General features: G+C 33.8%; 2 protein-coding genes across 3 annotated transcripts in view; one reads left to right on the forward strand and one right to left on the reverse strand.

The window, feature by feature from the left end:
• LOC127835328 (zinc finger and BTB domain-containing protein 41-like) overlaps nucleotides 1-1,488 on the forward strand; it is a 3,844-nt gene extending 2,356 nt beyond the window's left edge. For both annotated transcript variants that reach the window (XM_052361697.1, XM_052361698.1), the window contains 2 exons: nucleotides 525-620; nucleotides 873-1,488. In XM_052361697.1, coding sequence (XP_052217657.1) covers nucleotides 525-620; nucleotides 873-1,193 — 417 coding nt within the window. In that variant the 3' untranslated portion in view covers nucleotides 1,194-1,488. The remainder of the gene's footprint in view (nucleotides 1-524; nucleotides 621-872) is intronic.
• Nucleotides 1,489-15,625: 14,137 nt separating this feature from the next.
• Nucleotides 15,626-25,563, reverse strand: part of LOC127835325 (succinate--CoA ligase [ADP-forming] subunit beta, mitochondrial-like) — a 33,870-nt gene continuing 23,932 nt past the window's right edge. Inside the window, exons 7-11 of the mRNA XM_052361693.1 lie at nucleotides 25,145-25,306; nucleotides 23,200-23,342; nucleotides 20,863-20,983; nucleotides 19,269-19,357; nucleotides 15,626-17,466 (exon numbers count right to left, since the gene is read on the reverse strand). Coding sequence (XP_052217653.1) covers nucleotides 17,392-17,466; nucleotides 19,269-19,357; nucleotides 20,863-20,983; nucleotides 23,200-23,342; nucleotides 25,145-25,306 — 590 coding nt within the window. The 3' untranslated portion in view covers nucleotides 15,626-17,391. The remainder of the gene's footprint in view (nucleotides 17,467-19,268; nucleotides 19,358-20,862; nucleotides 20,984-23,199; nucleotides 23,343-25,144; nucleotides 25,307-25,563) is intronic.

Consider the following 25,563-nt stretch of genomic DNA (forward strand, 5'->3'; position numbering starts at 1 on the left):
TTTTCGAACTTTGATAACATGTTTGGAACAACCTGGTATATGTTAAGACTTGCTACGTCGGTGTATTCAGCCAATCTTTAAACAAGCTTGATACGTTCAAGATAAATAATCAAAGATATGTTAAATTTGAAACCGTTTTGTTGAAATTGATCATTTAAATGCAACCTTTAAAAATGTTTTATGGGTGTTTTTCAGTTTGTTATTATGTATACAAAACAAGCTATCAATCTATTTCAAATCTTCCCCAATGACAGTGAACGGCAAAAAATAAAACATGTGATGTAAGATAAGCAAACGTAAACTATTTTGGACGAAGGTGAATTAAACTTGTATTATACCATCGGTTGCAAACATTTACACAAAATTCTCATGTCACTTAGATTTTCTACATCTTAATAAAAAGCCACATGAGTGATGATATCAATTGAAAATGCTGCTACTAAAGAATTGCAATTTCAACTGATACTAAGTAACGTGGATGTATGAATCTTACTCTATTATTGTCTCATTGAATTGTGTTGCAGAGTACCGAAACTAAAGAACATAGCGACACTGCACACGAGTACAATTCACAAGATGCAGCAGAAAATATGTTGAACAGTGAATCATCGGATATCGATGTACGTAAACTTATAACGATTTTGTGATTGCAATACAGTACACACATTTAAACATTTTATCTAAGATTATATATAGTTCCGATTTTTTTCAAGCTCTAGTATCGAACTGTAATTAAGACATGCATTCTGGTAAGTGTTATGTTACACTTACACATTTTTATGGATGTAGTTCACCAACAACAAATTATGATGTTGTGATATTTTCATATTTTTATATGATCTCACACACAGGAAAACAACTTTATTTTACAGGATAGTGACAATGACAAAGACTATATTCCGGAAGAAGGCGATGCATCGTCAGATGAGTCCATAGTTGTCGAACTCATACCAAACATTCAAAGATTTCAAAAGAAGACAGCGTCAACACTACCTCCTGTTGAATCCTTGCAATCTCGTGAACGTGACGAATCATCCGCAGAGGCACACAAAACCAACATCACCATCGCTCAAACAAATAACAGTGAATACAGACATTACGATAAGAGATTTTATTGCATGTTTTGCGAAAAGGCTCAAATAAAACTAAAAAAAAACATTTGCTTTTGCAGCATAAAGATGGGCAAGATGTGAAAGATCTATTAAATACGGAAAATTCAGCAGAAAATAAAAAAATGTATGAAAAAATAAGGAACGTAGGGAACCATCTCCATAATGTTAAAGTATTGCGAGATGGCCAAGGACAGCTGTTTGTGTCATACAGACAAAGTCACAATCAACGCGTAGCTGCAGACGAGTATGGACCTTGTCCTTACTGTTACGGGTATTACCCGAAGAAAATCCTGTGGAGGCACACTCAAAAATGTAAGTTTACAATGCGGCGGGATCAAGAAAACGACTCGCTTTAGAGAGCAGCCTGCTATTACCAAAATCAAAAGAAGGAAGCACTATTTCAAGACGAGTAATCGAGTCCATGAGAAACGACGAAATAAGTCGCAAAGTCAAAAGTGATAATACAATCCTTGCATTCGGTGAAAAACTCTGTACAAAAAGGGGCCATGATGAAAAGCAACACAATTATATTAGACAGAAGTTAAGAGAAGTTGGTAGATTGCTGAAAGACATGCGATCTTGTCCAGGCAATGTTGAAAAGTCTTTGGAGAATTTCATGTATCCAGATGCTTTCAAATTTATTACACAATCTTGCAAAAACGTTGCAGGCTTCGACGGAAACACCAATACTTATGCTACACCATCATTAGCCTTAAAGATTGGCACAACGCTTCAGAAATGTCTAAAAATTCTAATTTCGAAAGGAATCGAAACAAACAACCAGGATCTGCAAACAAGGGCTGAGGATCTTTCCAAACTATTTGAAATTAATTGGACGGATGACGTGTCTTCCAATGCCTTAAGAACACTTCATGAGGCTAAGCAGAACAGTCAGAAAGAACTGTTGCCATTGGCAAATGATGTCAAAGTAATGTCTGAATACTTACGACATGAAGAAGAAACACATGCAAATACCTTACAAGAATCAGCAAGTGATTGCGAGAAAAGGCAAGCATGGCATAAGTTGTCTGAAATCTGCTTGTGTTTAATCGAAACGATCAGACGATGTGTCAAAAATGACAGTCGAAGAATATTCAAAAAACAAATTGACAAATGACGATGGAGAATTAGATTGATGTTTAACAAAACTGGAAAAAAAAACATGTGCCGTTATTTTTACCGTACAGAGATTATTGCAAAACGAGGTCGAATAGCTGCAGTACTGTTTCCAAGACAGGTGAAAGAAAATATCGACCTGCTCATACGCAGCAGAAATTCTCTAACAAACTGTTTAAATAGTAAATATCATTTCCCAACAAAATCTGCATCATCGCATATTCGTGGGACAGATGTATTACGTTCAATTGCAATTGACTGTGGAGCTGAACATCCGAAAAGGCTTCGTTCTACAAAGTTAAGGAAACATATTGCCACAATGACTAGGCTTTTTTACTTGTCTAAAAATGAAATAGACATTCTAGCTAAATTTCTTGGTCACGACATTCGGGTACATAGAGAATTCTACAGATAACCAGATGGAACCATGCAGGTTGCCAAAGTCAGCAAGCTTTTTATGATGATGGAAAGTGGACAAATTACCAGAAATTCTGTCAATTCGCTAGACGATATTGATGTGGAAGACGAATGTATTGTAGGTATGTCGCATTTTTAGTGTTAAATTCATACAGTAAATTTAATGTTAATAATGGGCTCATTACCGAACTTGATTACCTAAAGTGATAAAAAGAATTACAAACATTTTCTGAAATATACTTGTGTTATGCAAGGCAATTCTTTTTTATAGGAGACGACCTGGTAAGGCGGAATTTAAAGTCTACAGTCATTTTGTGCTCAGTAAGGTTTACATTGGCTACTTCTAATTTTTCACTTTCAATGCACTAACTGCATATTTATTTGGTGTGCTTCGGTTGTTTCCATCAGTGTTATATTATAAACTATATTTAATTTTTGATCTTGTGATTAACACGACAGATGAACAATATTCTTCTGAATTATCAGAAAATGAAAATACTGAAGACCTTGAAACTCTGCTTCCCAGCACCAGTCAACCAAAAATAACAGACAAAGGTATGCATACACATGTGAATGCATTTAAGTTATGTATCTCCAAGTTTCTTATGTTTCTTAGAACATGATTTGCTTACATGTAATTGTTTGATTCATTAGGCAAAATAATGTTTCCAAATTTGTCGTGTGACATCGATGTCATTATCAGGTGCCGTAAGTACCTGGACGCTTTTGTCGTAATTTTGCTATGAAAAATTGTACTGAAGTATATATATTTAATATGGATATCTTACAAATGGCAGTTAGCGACGTCATATGGTGTTTTATTATCCATGTACAGAAAAGGGTACTTCAAATACCAGGAGAACAAAACAAGCAGCCAAAAAGCAATGGAGTGAAAACGAAAAAGGAGCTGTTCACAGACACTTTGATCGTTTTTTGATAATGGGTAAATTACCAGGGAAAAAATCATTACTTGCATGTATTGAAAGTGAGAATGACCTTCACAACAGAAGTTGGAAAAATGTCAAAGACTTTTGCATAAATTTAATTGAAACAAAAAAGCGACGGGGACTTTTAACTTAAAAAAATATAACACATATAATGCACGTTTAGGAGAATACGTTAAAGGATGAAGTTGCCACATGTGTTTTGTGTGTTTTCTTGTTCTATATACTCTTTTCGAAAACGATATATGTGTGCTTATTGTATTTGAATGTTTTATTAATACGGTTCAGTCAAAAACGATATTTGTTCATAATCATATCGCCGAACAAATTAGGATTGGTATATAGTTCGGCCAAAGAGTGTTTCTTTGTACTTTCTATTACGAGTTTCTACGAGTTACTCACTATACAAGTTATTTTTTACCCCAAACTTGGTGAATATGAATGAATATAGCAAACATGATAACAAATCAATCTAGTAGGCTCAACGTTCAGAGAAGGCACACAAAAATTCAGTCGGATAAATGGAAACAAACATTTTGTTCAAGCATAACAAACAAACACTTTTAGATATAATAAGATTAATGTAAATAACATAAAAAACTACTGCTAAACTACTGCTACAATGTGAAGAATACAAATGAATATTTTGTCAATTTTACAAAATTTGTTTTGAATGACAGGTGTCTGACTTGCAGTTGAGTACTTAATAGTTATTTTAAAGTAAACATTTACCAATATGTAAATTATTGCGTAAATATCGCACTAGAATTGATTAAATAATTGTTAAATATTACAATAATTTCCTACACAGACTTTTGTGCATTTGTTTTGCGTGTAGATATTCACATTAACTTTCAATTCACATATTTGCTTTGTGTATATAATTGGTATGTTTATTTTCAGAATTGAGTCACACTGTTATAATTTCCCTGTTGGTACATATTATTTTTAAGTTGGCACCAACAAGGGTCTAACAATTGATTCACATGTGCACTCCCCAGTAAGTATATATACTATAATGTAAGTGATGCAAAATAATATTAAACTACGTGTTTGATAAGTGTTTGCTTTGGTACATATTTAATTATTAGTGTTTTTATAAAATGATAATGCTGTCAAAGTCAGCGATGATTATACGTGTATAACAACATTAATTATAACTTTTATATTGTTTTCAACAAATAATATATGGTTGACACATCGGCATAAATTTTCAGTGCTTAAAATACACTCCTTCTATTATATTTTATGCAAAAATTAGGTACATAAGTTGGTTTACATAAAGGTAGTTTGAACAAAATACGTGAATTCAAATCTTGAAAAAAGGTGTTTGGTTTGCAAGGGAAAACTAAGCGATTGCCAGTGACTATTTTCCTTAAAATATAATCTGTTATTACGACAGGTAGAATTTAATGTAAGTTCATTATTAACGTTAACCCGTTTTTGGCATTCTCTACTCAAACAAGTGCATACATACTGTATTTTTTTAATACAGCACATGTGTAATGGTATCACAGTTGTAGAATTGGAATTCATATATCATAACAATAAATACTGATCATTATTCAGATTGACCTACCGCCGTAGACTAAGTCACTGGCGCATCAAAATGCATTGTTATCAAGTCGTTTTGCTAGTTTACTAAACTATTTTGTTTTTCAGGCCTCGCCACATTCGTTGTGAAACGTTCATGATTGTTTAAAGTTACAGATTTTATTATTTTTGAAAATGCAATAAATGTATTTAAGACAATTTAAGTGAAGTGGAAGTTTCCCTGCGTGTGAATGAATTTTCTGATGTTTACCTGTTTCAGGGGAGTAAATGCATGAGTTATTTTATAATGTCAGAGTAAGGACAAAGTAAATTTACACTACTCAATCTACATGCTTATGGGCAGTTCTACTTTTAGGATAAAAACTTCATAGTACGTGAACATCGTGAATATTTTTTCTGATGGAAAAAAGGAATTAAACAAATAAGCCGCCTCCCCCTCTCCTTCATTCGGTTTGACAAATAGCGTGGCCTAGAACAAAAACATTATTTTTTAGTTTTAAGAACGAATTGTATTCATTTGTTGATTAATTCACCATGATTGATATGGTATAATGCAGCACTTGCATGTTTGTAGTCGGCTTATAGCTAATAAAGTCATAAATGTATTGTTTGATTTGCGTTATGTCTCGTATGCTTATTTTGATGTGAATAATATTTGAGTCAATCAAATGAGGCATTTTTGCAGAACTTATATAAGGTCATATAATAAACATATTTAATTTAAATATTGTTTCATACATATTCTTTTCAATTTTTGTACTAACTTAAATAGTATCCATGAACGTGCACGCCATTGTCCTATCAACAACGGTACCATGATTACACACAATTACCCCTGTTGGTAAACGCAAGTTCCCCGTTGGACATTATTGAAGTTCCACAGGGATAGCGCGCTTAAGTTCCTCTCTTGGTTAACACAATTCCCCTGTTGGCACACATTAAAGTTCCACGGTTGGTACGCACATAGTACCCCTGTTGGTATACACCGTTCCCCAGTTGGAACACATTGAAGTGCCACAGTTGGAACGCACTAAGTTCCCCTGTTGGTATACACCATTCCCCTGTTGGTACACATTGAAGTTCCACAGTTGGTACGCACTTAGTACCCCTGTTGGTATACACCGTTCCCCAGTTGGCACACATCGCAGTTCCTCATTTGGTACGCACATAATTCCCCGGTGTGCATGTAAAATTTTCTTTGATTTATTACCCTATTTATCATAATTGTTATGTCAAAATCGTATTTTAGGTTCGAAACTTGTCTTTTTTTTATCACTTTCAGCTTTCTAGAATATGTGGAAATGGTGGTCCCCGGTTGGTAGGTTTAGAACACATTTCCCCGGTTGGAAGGTTTTACAAGTATGTGTGTGTGTGTGTGTGTGTGTGTGTGTGTGTGTGTGTGTGTGTGTGTGTGTGTGTGTGTGTGTGTGTGTGTGTGTGTGTTCGCTACTAAGAAGCGGATCTTTAACCACAACAACTCGAAGAAAACAGGAAGTGTTCACTATATATATACAGTGATTTATTTTGAAATCTACATCAATGAGTCCATGGGACTCGCATATTTTGAAACAATGGGTCCAAACTGAAAACAATGGGTCCCAGATTGTGTCTTTGTAAATTCGTTACAAATAATCTACTTAACATGATACACCTTAGCCAGGGGCTTTTTTATGCAATGTTACAGCTAAAAACAGATATAGGTTTATAGCAAGTAAAATCTTTATTTGTTTTACTTTTAATAACAAACAGTGAAACATATAACATCTAACACAGAGAACTTTGAACATCTTTAACAATTTGGACTGACTAGACTTTTAATAAATTGGATGACTAGTGTTTATAATTTTTAGTCAAAATTAGCCCTTTCAAACAGTGTGACAAAATACAATTTCTCCTTTGGTCAAAAGGTTTACAACTTCAATACAGATATAGTGTAACAACACTCATACTATATTTAAGGTGTATAGCCTTCTCGCCTTGTTTTTTCTCCAAACAGGGAGAGCTTTTTCCACAAATTCATTCCGGGCAAAATTGCACAACTTCACTCCCATAAGTTTGTCTTGTTTCCCTACAGTTAACCTGTTCCTGAATTTGGTCAAGACCTAATTCTGTATAGAAAAACCCCTCTCACATCCTGCAGTATAAACAGCAGATGTCTGTGTTGTTATATGTGTTTTACATTCTACGTAACATAGAACAGAATACTGTACGATCTGTATCACTATATGTATGTACCATATAAAAATAAAAGATGCTATTTAATTCAGAACTTGCAAATTTAAATTGTCACTTAAGAAAAAACAACACTGCTCAATTAATGCAGAAAAGTATAATAACATCGCTTTACTATATAAATAATAACTCCGCCGTTTATTCTTCATATCTAAACCACATGGTTTACATCTAGGCCGCGTTATCGATAAATATCTACACAGCGAGTTTAAATTGTTGAGGATCAATTTCGAAAACCTTTTTCGGTCGCATTTTCTTTGTTTACCATCCGGGACAGCCAATTAATCGTCCAACGAACTTTTAATAAAACGCCGTACCTGATTGGATAATTGATATATTTCAACCAATCAAAATACGCGGACTACATTCCCGATGTAGTAATATGACTTCCGTTCTACTTTTCACAACGGTGTTGACATGTGTTTTGCTTATATCCACGAATCGAACTCTGTATCATGTACAACTTTGACGATGTTGAAAATCTGCGTTTTTAAACAATGCGTCCCGAGAACGCACATGTTTGAGAATGATGCGTCCCCAGAAATAAACGTGCGTCTGGCACGCGGGACGCACGGCAAAATGAATCACTGTATATATATGTGTGTTCTACTAAGAAGCGGATCTTTAACCACAGCAACTCGAAGAAAACAGGAAGTGTTCAAACCAATATATATATATATATATATATATATATATATATATATATATATATATATATATATATATATAGAGAGAGAGAGAGAGAGAGAGAGAGAGAGAGCGAGAGAGAGAGAGAGAGAGAGAGAGAGAGAGAGAGAGAGAGAGAGAGAGAGAGAGAGAGAGAGAGAGAGAGAGAGAGAGAGAGAGAGAGAGAGTACTAGGTTAGCGTTGAATACAGAGAAGTTTATGTTGCGAGGCTTAGAACGCCGGAAGCGCGAGCCTTGGCGAGCGCTTTCGGTGTTCGAGCCGAGCAACATAAACTTCTCTGTATTCAACGCTAATCCTAGTATTCTGTTTATCCCATTTGATTTTTTCAACGTGACATTTAACATAAAAAGATCTAATAACCTTAACAATAATTTTAATTCAGTCATAAAAGCGCTTAAAATCTAACAAATGTAACCATGCGTAGTGATATACATGTATTTGTTCTGGTACGCAAAATAGTCTTTAAAAAATTCACACACAAACTGTAAAACAAGTAAAAAATATCACCATATGCCTACATTCAATTTTACGCAGTATGCGAATTTTAACACATTACGACCGCGAAAAGAAGATTTTACTTTACTATAATTCATTTTATTTTCGAAAGAAAATGATCAAATCCAATATGGCGGCGATTGCTCCTGACAAAATGCTGTCGATGTCAACATACATGTACACCATCGACGACCTAGTTCTGGCTATCATAACTTTAAATGTCGCTTTTTATGATTTTTGACTGGCGCGACTTTGTACAGGTCTTTCAATACTAAATAAACTGTACGCTGAAGTTTCTTTAGCTATCGAAGACCTTGACAATTTTGACGAGTAAACAGACAATTGCAGCGACTGAAATTTTATTTGACAAAATATACAGGGCAATACGTTTTCCGACTTCGGACGACGAATTTAAGGACGCGCAGAACGTGTTTTTTATATAATGTTATGGGTATGCCGTGTGTGATCCGATGCATCAATGGCGCCCATGTTAAAATCATTTCCCCGAGAACAGGGAACGACAAAAGTACAAACAAAAATCAAAACACGTAAGAACTAGTATCTTACCTTTAATTATCCTTTAAAATCCATCTAATAATCCATTTAACTCAATAATTGACGATTTTGCATCTATGGTCTTTAATAATTATTTTAGCATAGTTCAATAAAGACCCTTATGCCATTCTATCACTTTATTCAAATGAGTTTATGAACGCGATAAACGTTCTTCTTCGTCACACGCTACGTCATGTACTCTACATTACTGCTGTTCAAATGAACCGGAGCAGTTTATCTAATAATAGCCGTTGGTAAACTCGGTTGCATTTGCAGATTTCTGCATACAAACATAATTATGTTTAAACTTGCACAATGTTTTATTTATCTATGGTAAATGCCTTTATTGTACGAGAAAATAATTTAATATATAAATACACAAAGAATGGAAAACATTCCAGTACACAACAGATAAATAAGTAGAAAATACCCGTGTACAAAATGGGACGTTCCCAATTCCAGTGTGGTGCTATTTTTACCATCTTATACTTAACACAGCTCTATGCCTAACGTGAATTAAATAGGAAAGCAAACATAGCAGATTATTCATGATCTGTGCGATGTGTGTATGGCTTGTTGTACATTCTTAATATTTAAGTTAAATGTCAAAAGTATATGCTTTGGTTATAAACAATGCACATTACACGAAATAAGGAAAATGTGATCAATTGACAATTCAGATATGTCGACATACAGTACATGTAGAAAAAATGTGAAATAAGTCGCGTTTATAATAAATCGTCAAAAAAATGGGGAAAATGACGCAATAAGTATGTCATTTTATGACGCCATCAATCAGCTGATTCATTATACGGATGGCGAAAAATTATGTCATATGACTAGTTTTAAAGGTTGAAGGTCGTATAATTTTGAAGCTTAAGTTTTGTCGACTTTGTTATAAATAAAAAAATAACAAAACAAAAATCGTGTAATTTCATATTTTATTTCAACATTTCTTTTGGTGAATATGTCAGATATATGTTTTTCTGCAAAATATGCACATTTTCTTCTAATGGGTGACCTTAAAATTCGATCAATGAACCAAACAATATCGACCTAATTTTAGCGCATATCGCATGACGTCATTTAAAAAGTAGTCCGTGCACGCGACAGGTATATTCCACAGTGTTGAATACAAGCAATTAGTATATCCCACAACGTGTTATACCGTCAATGTCGCGGTGAAAATGGGATAAATATATATATATCATTCGTCATGCATTTCAACAATAACTTAACACTTATGACTATGACACTGAGTTTTGTGTGTATCACCTTTTTTTAGAAAAAAATTGGAATGTGGGGGCAACCGTGACTTATTTGCGCAAGTTTTTTATTGTACATTTTAGTTGTGATTTGCAGTTTAACTTTAATTGATTCTATAAGTATCTTACTGGAAATACACATAAATTCATATCGGCCCTGATTGTTTTAGTAACAATTAAGAACTGTAAAACATGTGTGGTTGTATACATCCTCTTTTGTCCTCTTTTATCTTATTTAATAAATTGTAGCTGAGTCAGGTAACTCAGTTGGTAACGCGCCGGAAGACTTATCCGAAAATCGCTTCTTTGATATTATGCCATGTCGCACAAATTTCTTTGATAGAACATATCATCCCATTATCAGACGTGCATGGTTGAAATTAACCAAGGATTAATAAGATGAGCTATCAATCAATAGTTTCGGGATATAGTTTCAACGCGACGTTATTTAAGGTGTGTCGCGTTTATCTGGTATATTCTGCTATTTTCTTCTCTTCTTTTTCAAAATAAATACTAAATAAATACTTTACTCGTAAGCAAAAATGATAGGATAAATATAAATGGATTGGGATATAGATTTTCTAAGCCTCGAGCCATTCATTTATATACTAATCTATTAAAAAACGGCAAGGTTTGTGTTAAAGAATTAATTGAGAGCTTTTATCGTCAGTTTTTACCAGAAAGTGATTTATAAAATCGGAATAAACGGGATTATCGGGTAAAAAATAGAAACTTGAAAAGTAGTAAGTATACAGTAATAGAGTCGGGTTGAAACGGATGTATTGGGGTACTCGTTCGAGTCGGGATTTTACTATCAATGCGGAAAAGTTTTAAAACAATTAAACAATATATTATATATTTTTAAATGACTGGGGGATTTTCTTGAAGAGTCATAGCGCACCAAATGACGTCTTTTGGCGCTGTTTTTATTTGAGCTATAACGCACCCCAGAACGTCAATTGACAGTTAAATTTAAACAAAATCAACGACGGGAGGGGACACCCCTCCCGAACCACCCCTATCAACCCCGGGGCGCCTGACAAAAATCCTGAGGAAAGCATTGACCACTTATGTGAAAAGCACTATTTTAAAAAAGTCAATTACTCCATTTTGCCTCGTGGGATTTGGCTGGTTATTGAACTCGGCCTCCACGTCATGCGAATTGTCATTGTATTTTTTAAATAATATGCAATTTCTTTAAAGTAGTTGCATTAAAGTATGACTGACAAATATGTGATGCACCATTAAATGTGACACTCTTAAACATGTGATATATATATATATATATATATATATATATATATATATATATATATATATATATATATATATATATATATATATATATATATATATATATATATATATATATATATATATATATATATATATATATATTGTGATCTCATTAAGCATTCCTAACTGAACTAGTATCTGTGCTTACGCGGTTATTACCATTGATCCAACTAACATGACTTTCTGTGTCAGGCTGCCAATATCAGGGACCACAATGGAAATAAGTGAAATCATGTTCACTTTTTTGTGTTATCCCTGGTAATGGTTAGCATTTCATGGTAATGTTTATTTATTTGAACTTAAATTTGTTATATTAATTTATGCCATGTATTACTTAACTAGTAATTCATCAGAATTTGTTAGTATGTATCTATTTGTTTGTATCTTACCATGATTTGTGTATCAGTGCCAAAATAAAACTACGAATCGATATTTTGATGACGTCTGGTAAAAATCAGATGAAAACTGGTTGTTTTGTGTCGAAAAAATCAAAGAGCAATAATTTGACAAAGTCAAGAGACATAACTTAATTACGATTGGGCTGGTTGTTAAACTTTGACTTCATTTTATTGTTACAAGTTCCAGAAGGTTTTGTGTTGATCGAATGAAAACTTATCGAGTTAAAAAGTATTTAATTTAAACGGGACGGGCTTGTGATTCGATATTGCAGAAATGGTATGCCTCCCTTTGGAGGCATTAAATTGGATTGAGAGCATACAGTTAAAGTCATTTTTCTTAATTCAATACTAACAATATAACTGCCAAATATTTCACCACTTGGCTTATACAATTCAGAGAATTATTTTAAAACTTGTTTTGACCGCAGGGTCATGATTTAAATTTACTTTTTAGAGAACTGTTATACAATGTCGCATACAACTATTACCAGACTGTGCATTTTGGTTTCAAATAATGTTGCTGGTGTCACATATCAATAAGCCAGTGGCCAGTTTTGACTAAAGAGGCAGGATTTGAACAAAGGACCATAAACTCATGTCATACAAAGCCGTTGAAGTTCTTAACATAGTGGTTTCAGGGAATTGTAAAGTTATTTTGTTACAAATCACTATATTTATAATGTGCACAAATAAGTGTGGCCAGTTAACCTCCTCGGGAAAGATTTGACTTCATTGCATTTTTACGTCTTGCTACATAGATATGCGGCGGACCTGCACCATTCGAGCTATTTTAGAGGAGGGCCATACAGTGAACAATCATGTTACGTTAAAATTTGGCCAAGCAGTTTCGGACCTGACTTTAAGAAAAAATTGTCGGACTGATTCAACGACGCCCAGAATTATTTCGGATACTGTATCCCGCCACAAGTAAGTTGTACTCCGATAAACTAAAACAAACACGTGGATCCATTGGATAAAAACATAGATCGAAGAAATAATTGTATTGGGCTGCTGCTAAAAACGGCATAACTGATTTGAAAAGATTTTAGTCCCAAAACGCCAATACAGCTGATGAGAAAAGGGAGCTTTGGGAAAAACAAATATAGAAAAAGATGTGTTTGTGAAACACAATGTCCCCCTATATGATGTTTGACCTTGTAGGATAACCTTGACCTTGTGAAGGATGACCTTGACCTTTCACCACTCAAAATGTGCATGCCAAATATCAAGTTGCTATCTTCAATATTGCAAAAGTATTCATAAAATAAGCGATTTGGGCCACATATATATGACCTCTGACCTTGAAGGATGACCTTGACCTTGACCTTTCACCACTCAAAATGTGAAGCTACACAAGATGCACATGCATGCAAAATATCAAGTTGCTATCTTCAATATTGCAAAAGTATTTATAAAATAAGCGATTTGGGCCACATATATTTGACCTCTGACCTTGAAGGATGACCTTGACCTTGACCTTTTACCACTCAAAATGTGCAGCTCCATGAGATACACATGCATGCCAAATATCAAGTTGCTATTTTCAATATTGCAAAAGTATTCATAAAATGAGCGATTTTGGCCACATATATTTGACCTCTGACCTTGAAGGATGACCTTGACCTTGACCTTTCACCACTCAAAATGTGCAGCTTCATGAGATACACATGCATGCCAAATATGAAGTTGCTATCTTCAATATAGCAAACGTTATTGCAAAATGTTAAAGTTGGCGCAAACAGACAGACCAACAGACAGACCAACAGACCAACAGACAGACCAACAGACCAACAGACAGGGCAAAAACAATATGTCCCCCACTACTATAGTGGGGGACATAAAAAGTATGAATGATGCTGCCGAAATGACAATACAAGATCGGGTATGAATTGAGTAACAAAATTAGAAATGTGTCACAGGCACTGATGAAACCACGACGGCTAAATATTGTATTGTGGGAAAGAAAATTTAACAAGTCCACCAAAACTGGTCGCATAAAAAAAATAATTGCCCTTCTTATCAATCATCTAAAAGTTAAAGGTCATTCAAATGTGAAAGTTTGAACGAGATCTTCACAGTAGATCAAATGGAGTTTTAAACACAAAATTTTAGACAATGTGTTCAAAAAAGCAACAACAGACAAAGGACCATAATTCCTTTCTTTACGGCCATTCACACATGGTATTATAACAGAGAAACTTTGGAGTGAGATCCACCGAGTAGTTAAAGCGTTGAAAACACAACCATTTTGGCACATTATATTTATAGTGGAGAAACATATTAAGTCGCGAACAGATCTCCTTTCTGTACGATCATCAACACTTTAGGTCATTCAATTGTGAATGAAAATCCAACAGATAGTTCAAGAGGAGTTGAACACACATGTTTAGCGACGTCCAAAAGTACAAACAGACAGAAAAAAGCTAAAGTAATGCATCAAACTTCATGGGGTATAATATTATACAAAGCTGCCAAAAAGGAAAGATAAAAAATCTAAATCATTCATAAATCAGAAATGCAACAAAATGATACCCGCTGATGTCAAAAATAAATGTGGGAATGGGAAAGAATTGAGTAACAAGATGAAGCCTGTTGCTTTGACAAATAAAACATGGAATAACCGGCTGCTGTAAAAAATAGTTCATGGAAAAACCTGATGCTGTACAAAATAATACATGGAAAACTCTACTTAAAGGAGATACAATTTCTAATTTTAAATGTATATCAACAAGAAATGTGTTTGTCAGAAACACAATGTCCCCTACTGCGCCGCTTTGAAGCTATATATTTGACCCTTGCAGGTTGACCTTGACCTTTCACCACTCTCAATGTGCAGCTCCATGAGATACCCATGCATGTCAAATATGAAGTTGCTATCTTTAATATTGCAATAGTTATGGCAAAATGTTAAAGTTGGAGCAAACAAACAAACCAACCAACCAACAGACAGGGCAAAAACAATATGTCCCCCACTATAGTGGTGGGGATAGTGGTGGGGGACATTAAAAGGTACAGGCAGCACATAAAAAAGGGCTATACGTGGTCGAAATATGGACTTGTTCTGTGTAATTTCTAATAACATAATGATAATCTATGGATTCAATAAATAAACTGTTGTCTTAAAACCTACCTGTGGTCATTATTTCAATATTTTAAAGGATAGCCAAGAGAACAATCAGTTATATTAAAAGAAGCAGGACTCGATTAGGACCCAGACTATCGTACCATAATGGCATTCCATAATATAAATCACCATGACATGGGTGTACCACATCGTCGGATACCCACGGCTGCTGATTACGCTCCGCTCATACATCACTTAGGAATGGAGAGTAACGTTATGAATAGACCGGGGGTGTCCGACGATGGGTGTACCAATGCTGTTTAATAAAGCCATCAATTTGAAATGGTTAAAATGTTCTTCTCGTAGATGAACACATATTAATTCATATGCAGTTGATTCAGAATACCATGCACAATATATGAATTTAAAATTAAATTTAAATAGATGAACCTTAAAGTTCATGTATGGATATAAAGCTATGTAAAAAAAGTTCAAAGACAAAACAAGTTTTTATTTCTTTCATATTAAATAACAACTTGAGGAATATCAAAACAATATTTAAAAGCACTTCAAACGCATTTTCCAAAGTCAACATACTAGTATAATATACAATAATGCCACTAAAACAATTTTCTTATTTAAGCAGGAGGTATGGAGTGATCAATAAATACACTTGCTGTAGTAGTACCGAGAAAAAGTAGTCAATGAGTTTTCAAATGATGTTGTATAATTAACAAATTTGAAGTAGACAGAATACCAGTGAGTATTCATTCAATTCATTTAAAAAAGTGAAATAATCATAAGTTATAATTCAAAGATTCTAACCTCATTAAAGTTATTTAAGTCAGTTACTGAGTAATCATAATAATACATTTTATAATATGGACAATCAAAAATCTTATTTCCATAGCACTTTCTATGATTGAGTTCATTGCATTCAATATAAACGTTAACGTCATCAGAACAACAAAATGAATGCATTTAATAAATTTAAACAATCTTGTAAAATCTTGTCCATTAATTTTAGCTGAAAAGAAGAATAAACTTGAGATGTAAATATATTTTTACAGGCAATTTTCAGCAAGGTTCAACCAAAAGGTAGGAAAGAGTCCACACATGTTGGAAAAAACAGCAATTTGGTTTTAAAAAGAAAAACTAGTTAGAATAATGCAAACAAGAGGGCCAAAGGCACTAGTGCAGTCATTTGTACCCAAAGGGGCTTAAATGTTCCTGTACTAAGCTGGTGATATTCCACTATAGCCATATACGAAAAACAGCCGCCACACCCAAGCTTATCCAATGGAACAAAATAAAACTCAGCCTAATTATTATTAGAACCATGAATCTGATTTAAAAAAATTAATGAAGAATTGACATATTCTGTGAAAAAAAAGTGGAGTTCTTAAATAAAAACTTACAATTTCACTAATATATCTTTACATGTAAATGATTAGGTCCAGTTTTTATTTCAATTTACAAAAACAATTTACAAAAATATTACGAACTTGCCCTCAAAAAGTAGTAGTAGGATTTAGCCTTAGACATTTCTTTTGTAAGATATTCATTTTTGTATTGTAGTCCGCTCAATTAACTGTAAGCTTTACATAACTTATAAAATCACACTACATTATATAAAGATAAACACAACAATAACAAAAGAAAACAATATTATGACATATATGTCCAGTTTCAGAAACAGTATAGTGATTAGTGAAATTATTTAAGCAGTAACAGATACAAAAATTATGTTAAGTACCGATCAGTTTTATCAATAACATGGGACATGAAGTAAATTTAAACTAAATAATTGCATAATCAAGTAGGTTTATTATCTTTTTGAAACTCATTTGCTTGAAGAATTGTAAATATAATTGCATATAATTACTATTTTATTTTTATATGTCTATATGTTCTTAAATTTTGCTAATCTAAAATAAATAACAATTTAAATTATTTTCAGCAAATATGTCTTTTAAAGAAACATGTACAAATTTATAAGGGATTTATAATAAAAAAATAACTGTTGCAAATTTAACAGTGTTAAAATACTGAATGTCAATGTAAAGAAAAAATTGAATTCAATGGATTGAATGAATTAAAATTTTGGTGATATAATTTTCTGCATACAAAAACATGTATAACCAGTATTTGAGATTGTGTATCAACATATACTGATAGTGTCTGCTTTTTCATCTGGTATGTACACATACTCAAAAGTCCAAATTTATATAAACTAATAGATATGGGGTTTGCATATTAGATAGGCAATTCGAATGTCACATCCACATCTGCCTCTTTGGCCAAGGTCATTATACCAGCGAGTTTGACAGCCTGAAATTCAAGGAAAAAGGTCAGTTTGAAACTCTTACAAATTAGCCTTGTTTTGTGAAAGCATGGCTTAATGCTATGCATAAATTGTTGATCAGATAAACCTGTGAAATCTGCACAGGCTAATCAGGAACGAACCACTTTTTGCCTTAACTAGATTTTCATTAAGGAGAGACTTCCTTTAACAGACTGCACAGCCTAATCTGGATGACACATTATGCACATGCAATAAGCCCAGTTTTCCCAAAAGGAAACTCAAATGCTAAATACACGGAATGAATCATGCATATTCACTGTATATTAAAAACCAGTATAATTGCAAATGAACCTGCGCCAGACTCAGTAAAACCTAACAGACAGTCAGACAAATACATGTAATTTGTTGGACATATAAAAACAAGACCTGTGTTTGTAAAACACAATGCCCCTAACTGTGCTTTGAAGCTACACAGCAGCAATTTTAGAGAAATTGTCCAAGGCCAAGGCCCATAACTTTGCCAAAAATTAATGGACCAGAACAAAACTCGAACTTCATCTGTAAGTCTCACAGACCAGAATCAGCTGAATATCTGAAAAACTTTCTTTAAAAAAAACTCAAAAAATGGTTATTATAGAGAAAATGTCTATGTCCAAGGCCCATAACTTGGCCAAAAATCAATGGACTGGAACGAAACTCATTCTGTAAGTCATGTAGGAGGTAGACTCACAAACCTAATATCAGGTCAATATCTGAAAGCCCTTAGGAAAAAGTCTGGAAAATATAATGCTGGCTGGTTAGACATGCAGGCATGGCATAGGTTTCATCAAGTCTGCCTTCAAATATCCTCCTATGCTTATTGGCCCATAGAGTAAATCAATGGACAAAATGTGAAAAAAGATTCAAAGTAGCCATTGTAAACAAATCAATATAAATGCAGTATTCTTTAAAGGGACTTGTTCATTGTTCGGCAAAATGACCATTCTTCCAAAAATGGTTAAAGATTCTAAAACTAGCGAATAAATTATTATTTAAACAAGCAAAAAATGTTGAATTAACAGTTTGTTCAAGGATTCATCTCCCAGTAACATTTTGGAGTCGTTTAACACTTGTAGTCAATAGTTTAGAAAATACAAGAATTACATAGTATTTAAAAGATGCTGATAAAATCAAAAGCATCAGTAGCAAGTGTGTTACAATATGCTAAAATACACAATGAAGCAACTTTTTTCTAGCTTTTTTTCTTATTTTAGACCTTAAAATATGTTATACCAGGGGCGTAGCTAGCATTTTTTTAGCTGTAGGCCTGGATATGAAGGGGAGGTCCGGGTGTCCTCCCCCGGAATTTTTTTAATGCTATAACGCCTGTGGTGAGATTTAAAGCATATCTAGACAAATAATAAGATAAGAAAATATAAAAATTTGGCCTGTTTGTCTTTGATATTTTACTGTTTTATCTCAATGTCAACATTTTAATGCGTTTTTCGAAGTTGAAACATTTTTATTTTTGTCATGTTTCAAAAAAAAATGTAGACCCAGGCCTGCTATGCCTAATAGCATCTACGCCACTGTATACGGAGTAAAAGCATTAAATGAGATTTTTTAAAAATACAAGCATCTGTTAACATGTCCCTTTAACAAAGCAATCATGATATTAAACCCCATAGAGTTGTTATTAGGGCCATTTTTTAAAGAAAATTTGCTGGTAAAATGCATGCTAATTCTCTTCTATAAAAAGTATACATTTTTTCTATCATTATCATAAAATGAAAAAAAACCTTGCTTTGGACAAATAATTGACAAAATAACACGAGTCAATGCAACTTACCATTTTAGCAGCCTGATCCAGATCGTCAGATGCAAACATTCTGAGAGGGCTGGCTGCCAGAATAGCCTTTGCATCTTCCACACGTGTACCTTAAATGGACATATATTTCGCCTAAGTATTACGGTCTTTGCAATAATATAAAACACTTTAAAAAAGCATGTACGCCTGTATAAGATCCAGAAAAAAAGAATACCGAGATATAGAAATTTCCTCAGCAGTATCTTCTTCTTTGTATTTAAATCATCTTCCATGAAGTATTATCTTCGTCTTTTTCTTAATATCATCTTATATGAAATAGCCAAAGGCTTTAAAAAAATATACAATTTTAATGAATTTTTATTTGTTTTCCCTAACACTTTGATATACCTGGGCTAGGAATGGTGACATATGTTGTTACTGTTGTTGTTATTGTTGTGGAAGTTGTAGTGTAATTGTGTTATTTTTAATCTGTATTAATGGATACCCTATATGTTGCTGTTGTTGTTGATGGTGTTGGTAGTGGTGCGTAATTGTCTAATTGCTGATCTATTTTAAAGGATACACTAAATGTTAATGTGTTTGTTAGATCTATGCTTCACGACTCTTTGAGGCTAACTGTGATTAATCGTGAACAGTTACAGGAAGTTACTGCCATTAACTCAGTTTGCAGCTGTCACCTAGCTGTCTAAAGGGGCTAATTACAGTCCATTTGTGGACTCGTTACTCTAATCAAATACACTGGTCTAGAAGCTAAGCCCTCAAAGGATAGAAGTAAATAAAAAGGTAGAATTGGAATAATTAGAGCTGCTTTAAAAGACTTTATGAAATTTTACTAATAATATATATATATAATACTTCTTTGCAATTACAAAACCTTCAGATACGCTTAAGTTCTTCATTCTTATTATGAAAAAGTTATTACAACAAAGACGTAATAAATACTTCTTTGACCTATTACTTCAATGTAATAATTTCAGTTTCGTATGATCATTTCCTTGACATCAAACAAACAACGTTGTTATTAAGAGTAATGTAAATGTATACATGGTCTTTTATATTGTTTGTCCATATCAAGGGTATCTAGTTAATAAGCTTTAATAATAATAACTGCAAAATAAGAAAAAAATTAAAGGAGACAAGATCACAAGAAAATTACATCAAAGAAAAAAGCCTTTCTGTATTATCTAAAATAAGATTTCATAGTCACAATCACAAGAAATGGGTATTGAAGTTTTAAGTATATACATGTATATTATTATTCAAAAGATGATTATTTAACTAGGAATGCTTGTGCTTGTGAAAAAGAACATATTGCCCTATTGGTGCAAAAAGGTACCATGCAACATTGAAATTAAAAGGCACATGGTACCTTTTTGCACCAATGGGACATATTATACTAAGTGTGTCTCATTAAATCTTGCACTATAAAGCAATTTAATAATTGTAATATGCAAAGTTCAGAGTTACTGAATATTTACTTAATGATATTATGTAAAATGGAAGCTTTTGTAGCCAAAAGACTGAAATTGAATGAAAAGTTCCTACTAACAATTTCAAGGTTCAAATTTCATGTATAACTACATGAATAGAGATACTTGAATATCTCTACACTAACCTTGCAACCGCACAACAATGGGAATCTTGAGGTTCAACTGTTCACCAGCATGAACAATGCCCTGGGCTATCACATCACAGCGCATAATGCCCCCAAAAATATTCACAAGGATTGAATTTACCTGAAAAATGGTATGCATATATATAACTAAACTGAATCTCAAACAGACTGAAGCAACAGTATTATGGCATTCAGAAAATATGAGAAACAGTCTGGGGAAAATAAAACTTAATTCATGTGCATAAAGCGTTGTCCCACATAAGCCTGAGCAATCCTCATTTTTGTTTGTAGGAATACTCTTCTACACAAACATCCAGTGTAGGCATAAAGTTTTGTCTCTGATTAGCCTGTGCATACTGCACAGGCTTATCTGGAACGACACTTGACCAACAGGAATTAGGCACCGTTTCCCCAGAGGGGGGCTCATATAATGTACATTTGACAATCATAGAACACAAAACAAGAACATTGCATCACAGACAATCATAGAACACAAAACAAGAACATTGCATCACAGACAATCATAGAACACAAAACAAGAACATTGCATCACAGACAATCATAGAACACAAAACAAGAACATTGCATCACAGACAATCATAGAACACAAAACAAGAACATTGCATCACAGACAATCATAGAACACAAAACAAGAACATTGCATCACAGACAATCATAGAACACAAAACAAGAACATTGCATCACAGACAATCATAGAACACAAAACAAGAACATTGCATCACAGACAATCATAGAACACAAAACAAGAACATTGCATCACAGACAATCATAGAACACAAAACAAGAACATTGCATCACAGACAATCATAGAACACAAAACAAGAACATTGCATCACAGACAATCATAGAACACAAAACAAGAACATTGCATCACAGACAATCATAGAACACAAAACAAGAACATTGCATCACAGACTTAAGTATGCCTCCTACAATAAATCACTAGAAATAAATTGACCTTAAAGCGGAAACAAAAAGTAAACAATTAGAATATAACATACACAAGAGGCGCCAGTATTACCAAATGTAAATTCAATACATTATTTTATATATAAACTCTGCATGTATAAAGGCCAAAAGGACTGATGTCTTCAGAATGAATACAGCACCAACATCTGTTGATTACATGCCCCATGTAAATGTTATTTACCAGTGACCTATATATGTGTCGCGTTCTAAGAAAATTGGGCTTAATTCATGTGCGCAGAGTGTCGTCCCAGATAAGCCTGTGCAGTCCGCACTGGCTAATCAGGGACAACGCTTTCCGCTTTTATGGTATTTTTACTTTGAAGGAAGTCCCTCCTTACCTAAAATCAAGTTTAGGCGGAAAGTGTCATCCCTGATAAGCCTGTGTGGACTTTACAGGCTAATCTGGACAACACTTTACGCACATGCATTAAGCCCAGTTTTCTCAGAACGCATCTGATATGTTAACAGACAACTTACATAACAAGGATGAGCCTATTAAAGAAGGCTTAACTTCCACAAAAGCAGGAAGAAAGTAAACATTTCCTGCAATTACAGATATTTATCTAGAAAAAAGTGTAATACATTATGAACGCTGCATAATTATACATTTGAAAATGTCAAATCTATTCACATCAGTTAAACCATCCAACAAATATTGGCTCGTTATCAAATATAAGCGTGTGGTCATTGATGTTCGTAATTAATCAAAATTAGGGATCATAAAAAGTTTTCAATTAATAATCATTTGCTCTATAAAAAAAACTCACTAAATCACATAAACGCATTTAGGCATGTACTATGTGGAAAAAGGGTGGAATACAGATAAAAGCTAAGAATAATATCAAGAAGATTAATTATACATAAATTAATGGTAAAATGAAACTCATTTATGGCTAAATATTGATTATTGGGGTAATAACAAACGGCCTGTCCTTCTAATGCTAGTTATCAAACCACTTTGGCCTACACCCTCTGTGTTTAATCAATATTTATCTGAGCCCCTAATTGCTGTTTATTACCGCAATAACCAGCAATTATCCAGAAAATTATTTCTATAGAATTTGGGCATGATCTTATGTCTTCATTTGATTAACCGTAGTAAGGTAAGGTGGAATGAAAATTATTGGACAAAGGGAGGTCACACAAACTTGTTTTACAACTAAATATGCACACATTGGCTTTCCCATACACATCCAAAGTTTTGATGGCAGAAACAAACATAAAAAGTTAAAAAAAGTATAATATAACATGACAAAAGTTTATTGACACCTAGTCAAAGTTTTTCATAGGGGTATGAATATCTGAATTCCCATGTGAAAAGTAAAATTCAATGTATGGTTCACTTACATTGGGGTCAGATGTGATGAGCCTGAATGCCTCTGTGACCTGTTTCGATGTTGCTCCGCCCCCAACATCCAGGAAGTTGGCTGGCTTCCCCCCATGCAGCTTGATAATATCCATGGTGGCCATGGCCAGGCCAGCTCCATTCACTGGCAAACAATAATGGGCTTAATCCTTTACCACTAAGATAAGCATTTTTACGAATTTTGTAGACCCTTAGAAAGTTAAATTTAATTAAAGATCTTTCCTATAAGTTTCAAGTTTTAAAGACTTCATCTGCAAACCTTAGATACTTATGCGCAGCAAACAGCATAAAACCTATACAGACTGTGAGTTGCTCACAGGCTGTTCTGGTTTTATGCTGTTTGCACATAGCCATTTTCACTTTGCTACTGTGTGGGAAAGGGGTCCATTCACTGGCAAACAATCATGGACTTATCACATGCGCCTTAAGTCCCAGATTAGCCTGTGCAGTCCACACAGGCTAATAAATAAGAAATGACACTCTCCGCTTTTTATGCTAATTTTTGTTTAAAGGACGTCAGCAAAGTTCAGTTCAGAAGGACAGTGTTCTCTTTTCGTGCAAGAATTTTTCAACTTATCTTCAGTGCATCATTTTTAAGCAAATGTTAATAAGATAATAACTTCAAAATACACTAAAAATTACAGGAACTGTGTTCTTAAATAGTTATAGACTAAAAGTTATACAAAACACAACAATTGCACAGCATTTTACAAATATGCAGAAACAAAATAACTCTGCACAACAGTATTTGACAATTGAAAAGTTTTTCACCCCTGCAAATTTCGGTCATTTTACTCCTACTTTTCAAAATCTTTTAAAACATACAACATGAAATTTTCTCATGATATATTCTTAATTTTTGTCACTATTTTTAAATGTTTTTTAAACTTTTTCATTTGGGGTTTTATGAGATAGAAATAATCACTCCTGACTCAGCCATTCGTGAACATATGCGAATTGCTCCAGGAAAATGGGGCTTAATGCATGTGCGTAGTGTTGTCAGCACAGGCTTATCAGGGATGGCACATTCTGCCTATTATGGTATTTTTCATTTAAAGGAAGTCTCTTCTTAACGAAATTCAGTTAAGGCAGAAATTTGTTGTTTCACAAAGTTTGAAAAAAGTGACTTCTAGAGAGTTAGCAAGGTTTCTCGATAGCCATATAAGGAAAAGTACCCCGCATCCTGTCAACCATAGTTTTCAACAAACCGTAACCATTTATTTAGTCAGTTGAGTTGAGTCTGAGAACAATTGTTTTAACCAAGTTTCAAAAAAATTTGACCATAAATGTAATTTCTAAAGAACCCTCTGGCTGCTTGTTTGATGTTTGTCTGACAGGAACCATTTTCAAACTCATCAAAGATATCATTACAACAAAAGTTCTGACCAAGTTCCATAAAGATTGGACTATATATAAGTGACAATTTTAAAGATTTTTCTATAGCCATAAAAGGAAAAATTCTCCGCCCCCTAGTGGCCGTGTTTTTCAATAAACCAGAGCCATTTTCTAAATCATTCAATATATCATCAGAACAAATGTTCTGACCAAGAGCAAGTTTCGTGAACATTGAACAATAAAAAGGACTTCTAAAGCGTTAACAAAGTTTTACTATAACCATTTATTGTGACAAATATTATGACCAAGTTTAATAAATATCGGACAATTAATGTGGCCAGTTAAGGGTTTACAAGGCAAATATTGATGCTGCACTCTGCACGACAGACGAAGGACAAAAGACAAAAGCACATGGTGCTCAGGTGCGCATAAAACTGTTTGTTGATCAAGTACAGCTATAACCAAATAGGAGAAAATCAGCTGAAAGAAGCAAAAATCACACACCTGTAGAGTCATAAAGTGCCAGAAAAAATACATCCATACAGACAGACTTCCCTGTCTAGTTCATCTGTATGATGACTATGATATTACCTAGACAACCAATACTTCCGTCCAGCCCAATGTAGTTGAGGTCAGACTTGGCGGCCAGCTGTTCTCTCGGGTCTTCCTGGCTCCAGTCACGCTTACTAAAGATCTCCTTCTGACGGTAGGCAGAGTTGTCATCAAAGTTCAGTTTACAGTCCATACAGAACACTGCAAAATTTGACAACTTTTTTTTACAGATTTTACATCCAAACAGTACCCTGCAATATTCAAAGACCTTCCTTTAGTTTAGCGTAAACCTATTTATTTTAGCTTGATTGCATTTAAAGACTAAGGCTTATTGAAACATTCTTAACCCTTTGCATGCTGGGAAATTTGTAGTCTGCTAAAATGTCGTCTGCTGAATTTCTAAAATTAGCATTTTCTTCGATTTTTTTCAAAGAATATTATCAGAATAGCAAACAGTT

This window comes from Dreissena polymorpha, chromosome 6 (assembly GCF_020536995.1).
Source record: "Dreissena polymorpha isolate Duluth1 chromosome 6, UMN_Dpol_1.0, whole genome shotgun sequence".
NCBI classification, from domain to species: Eukaryota; Metazoa; Mollusca; class Bivalvia; order Myida; family Dreissenidae; genus Dreissena; species Dreissena polymorpha.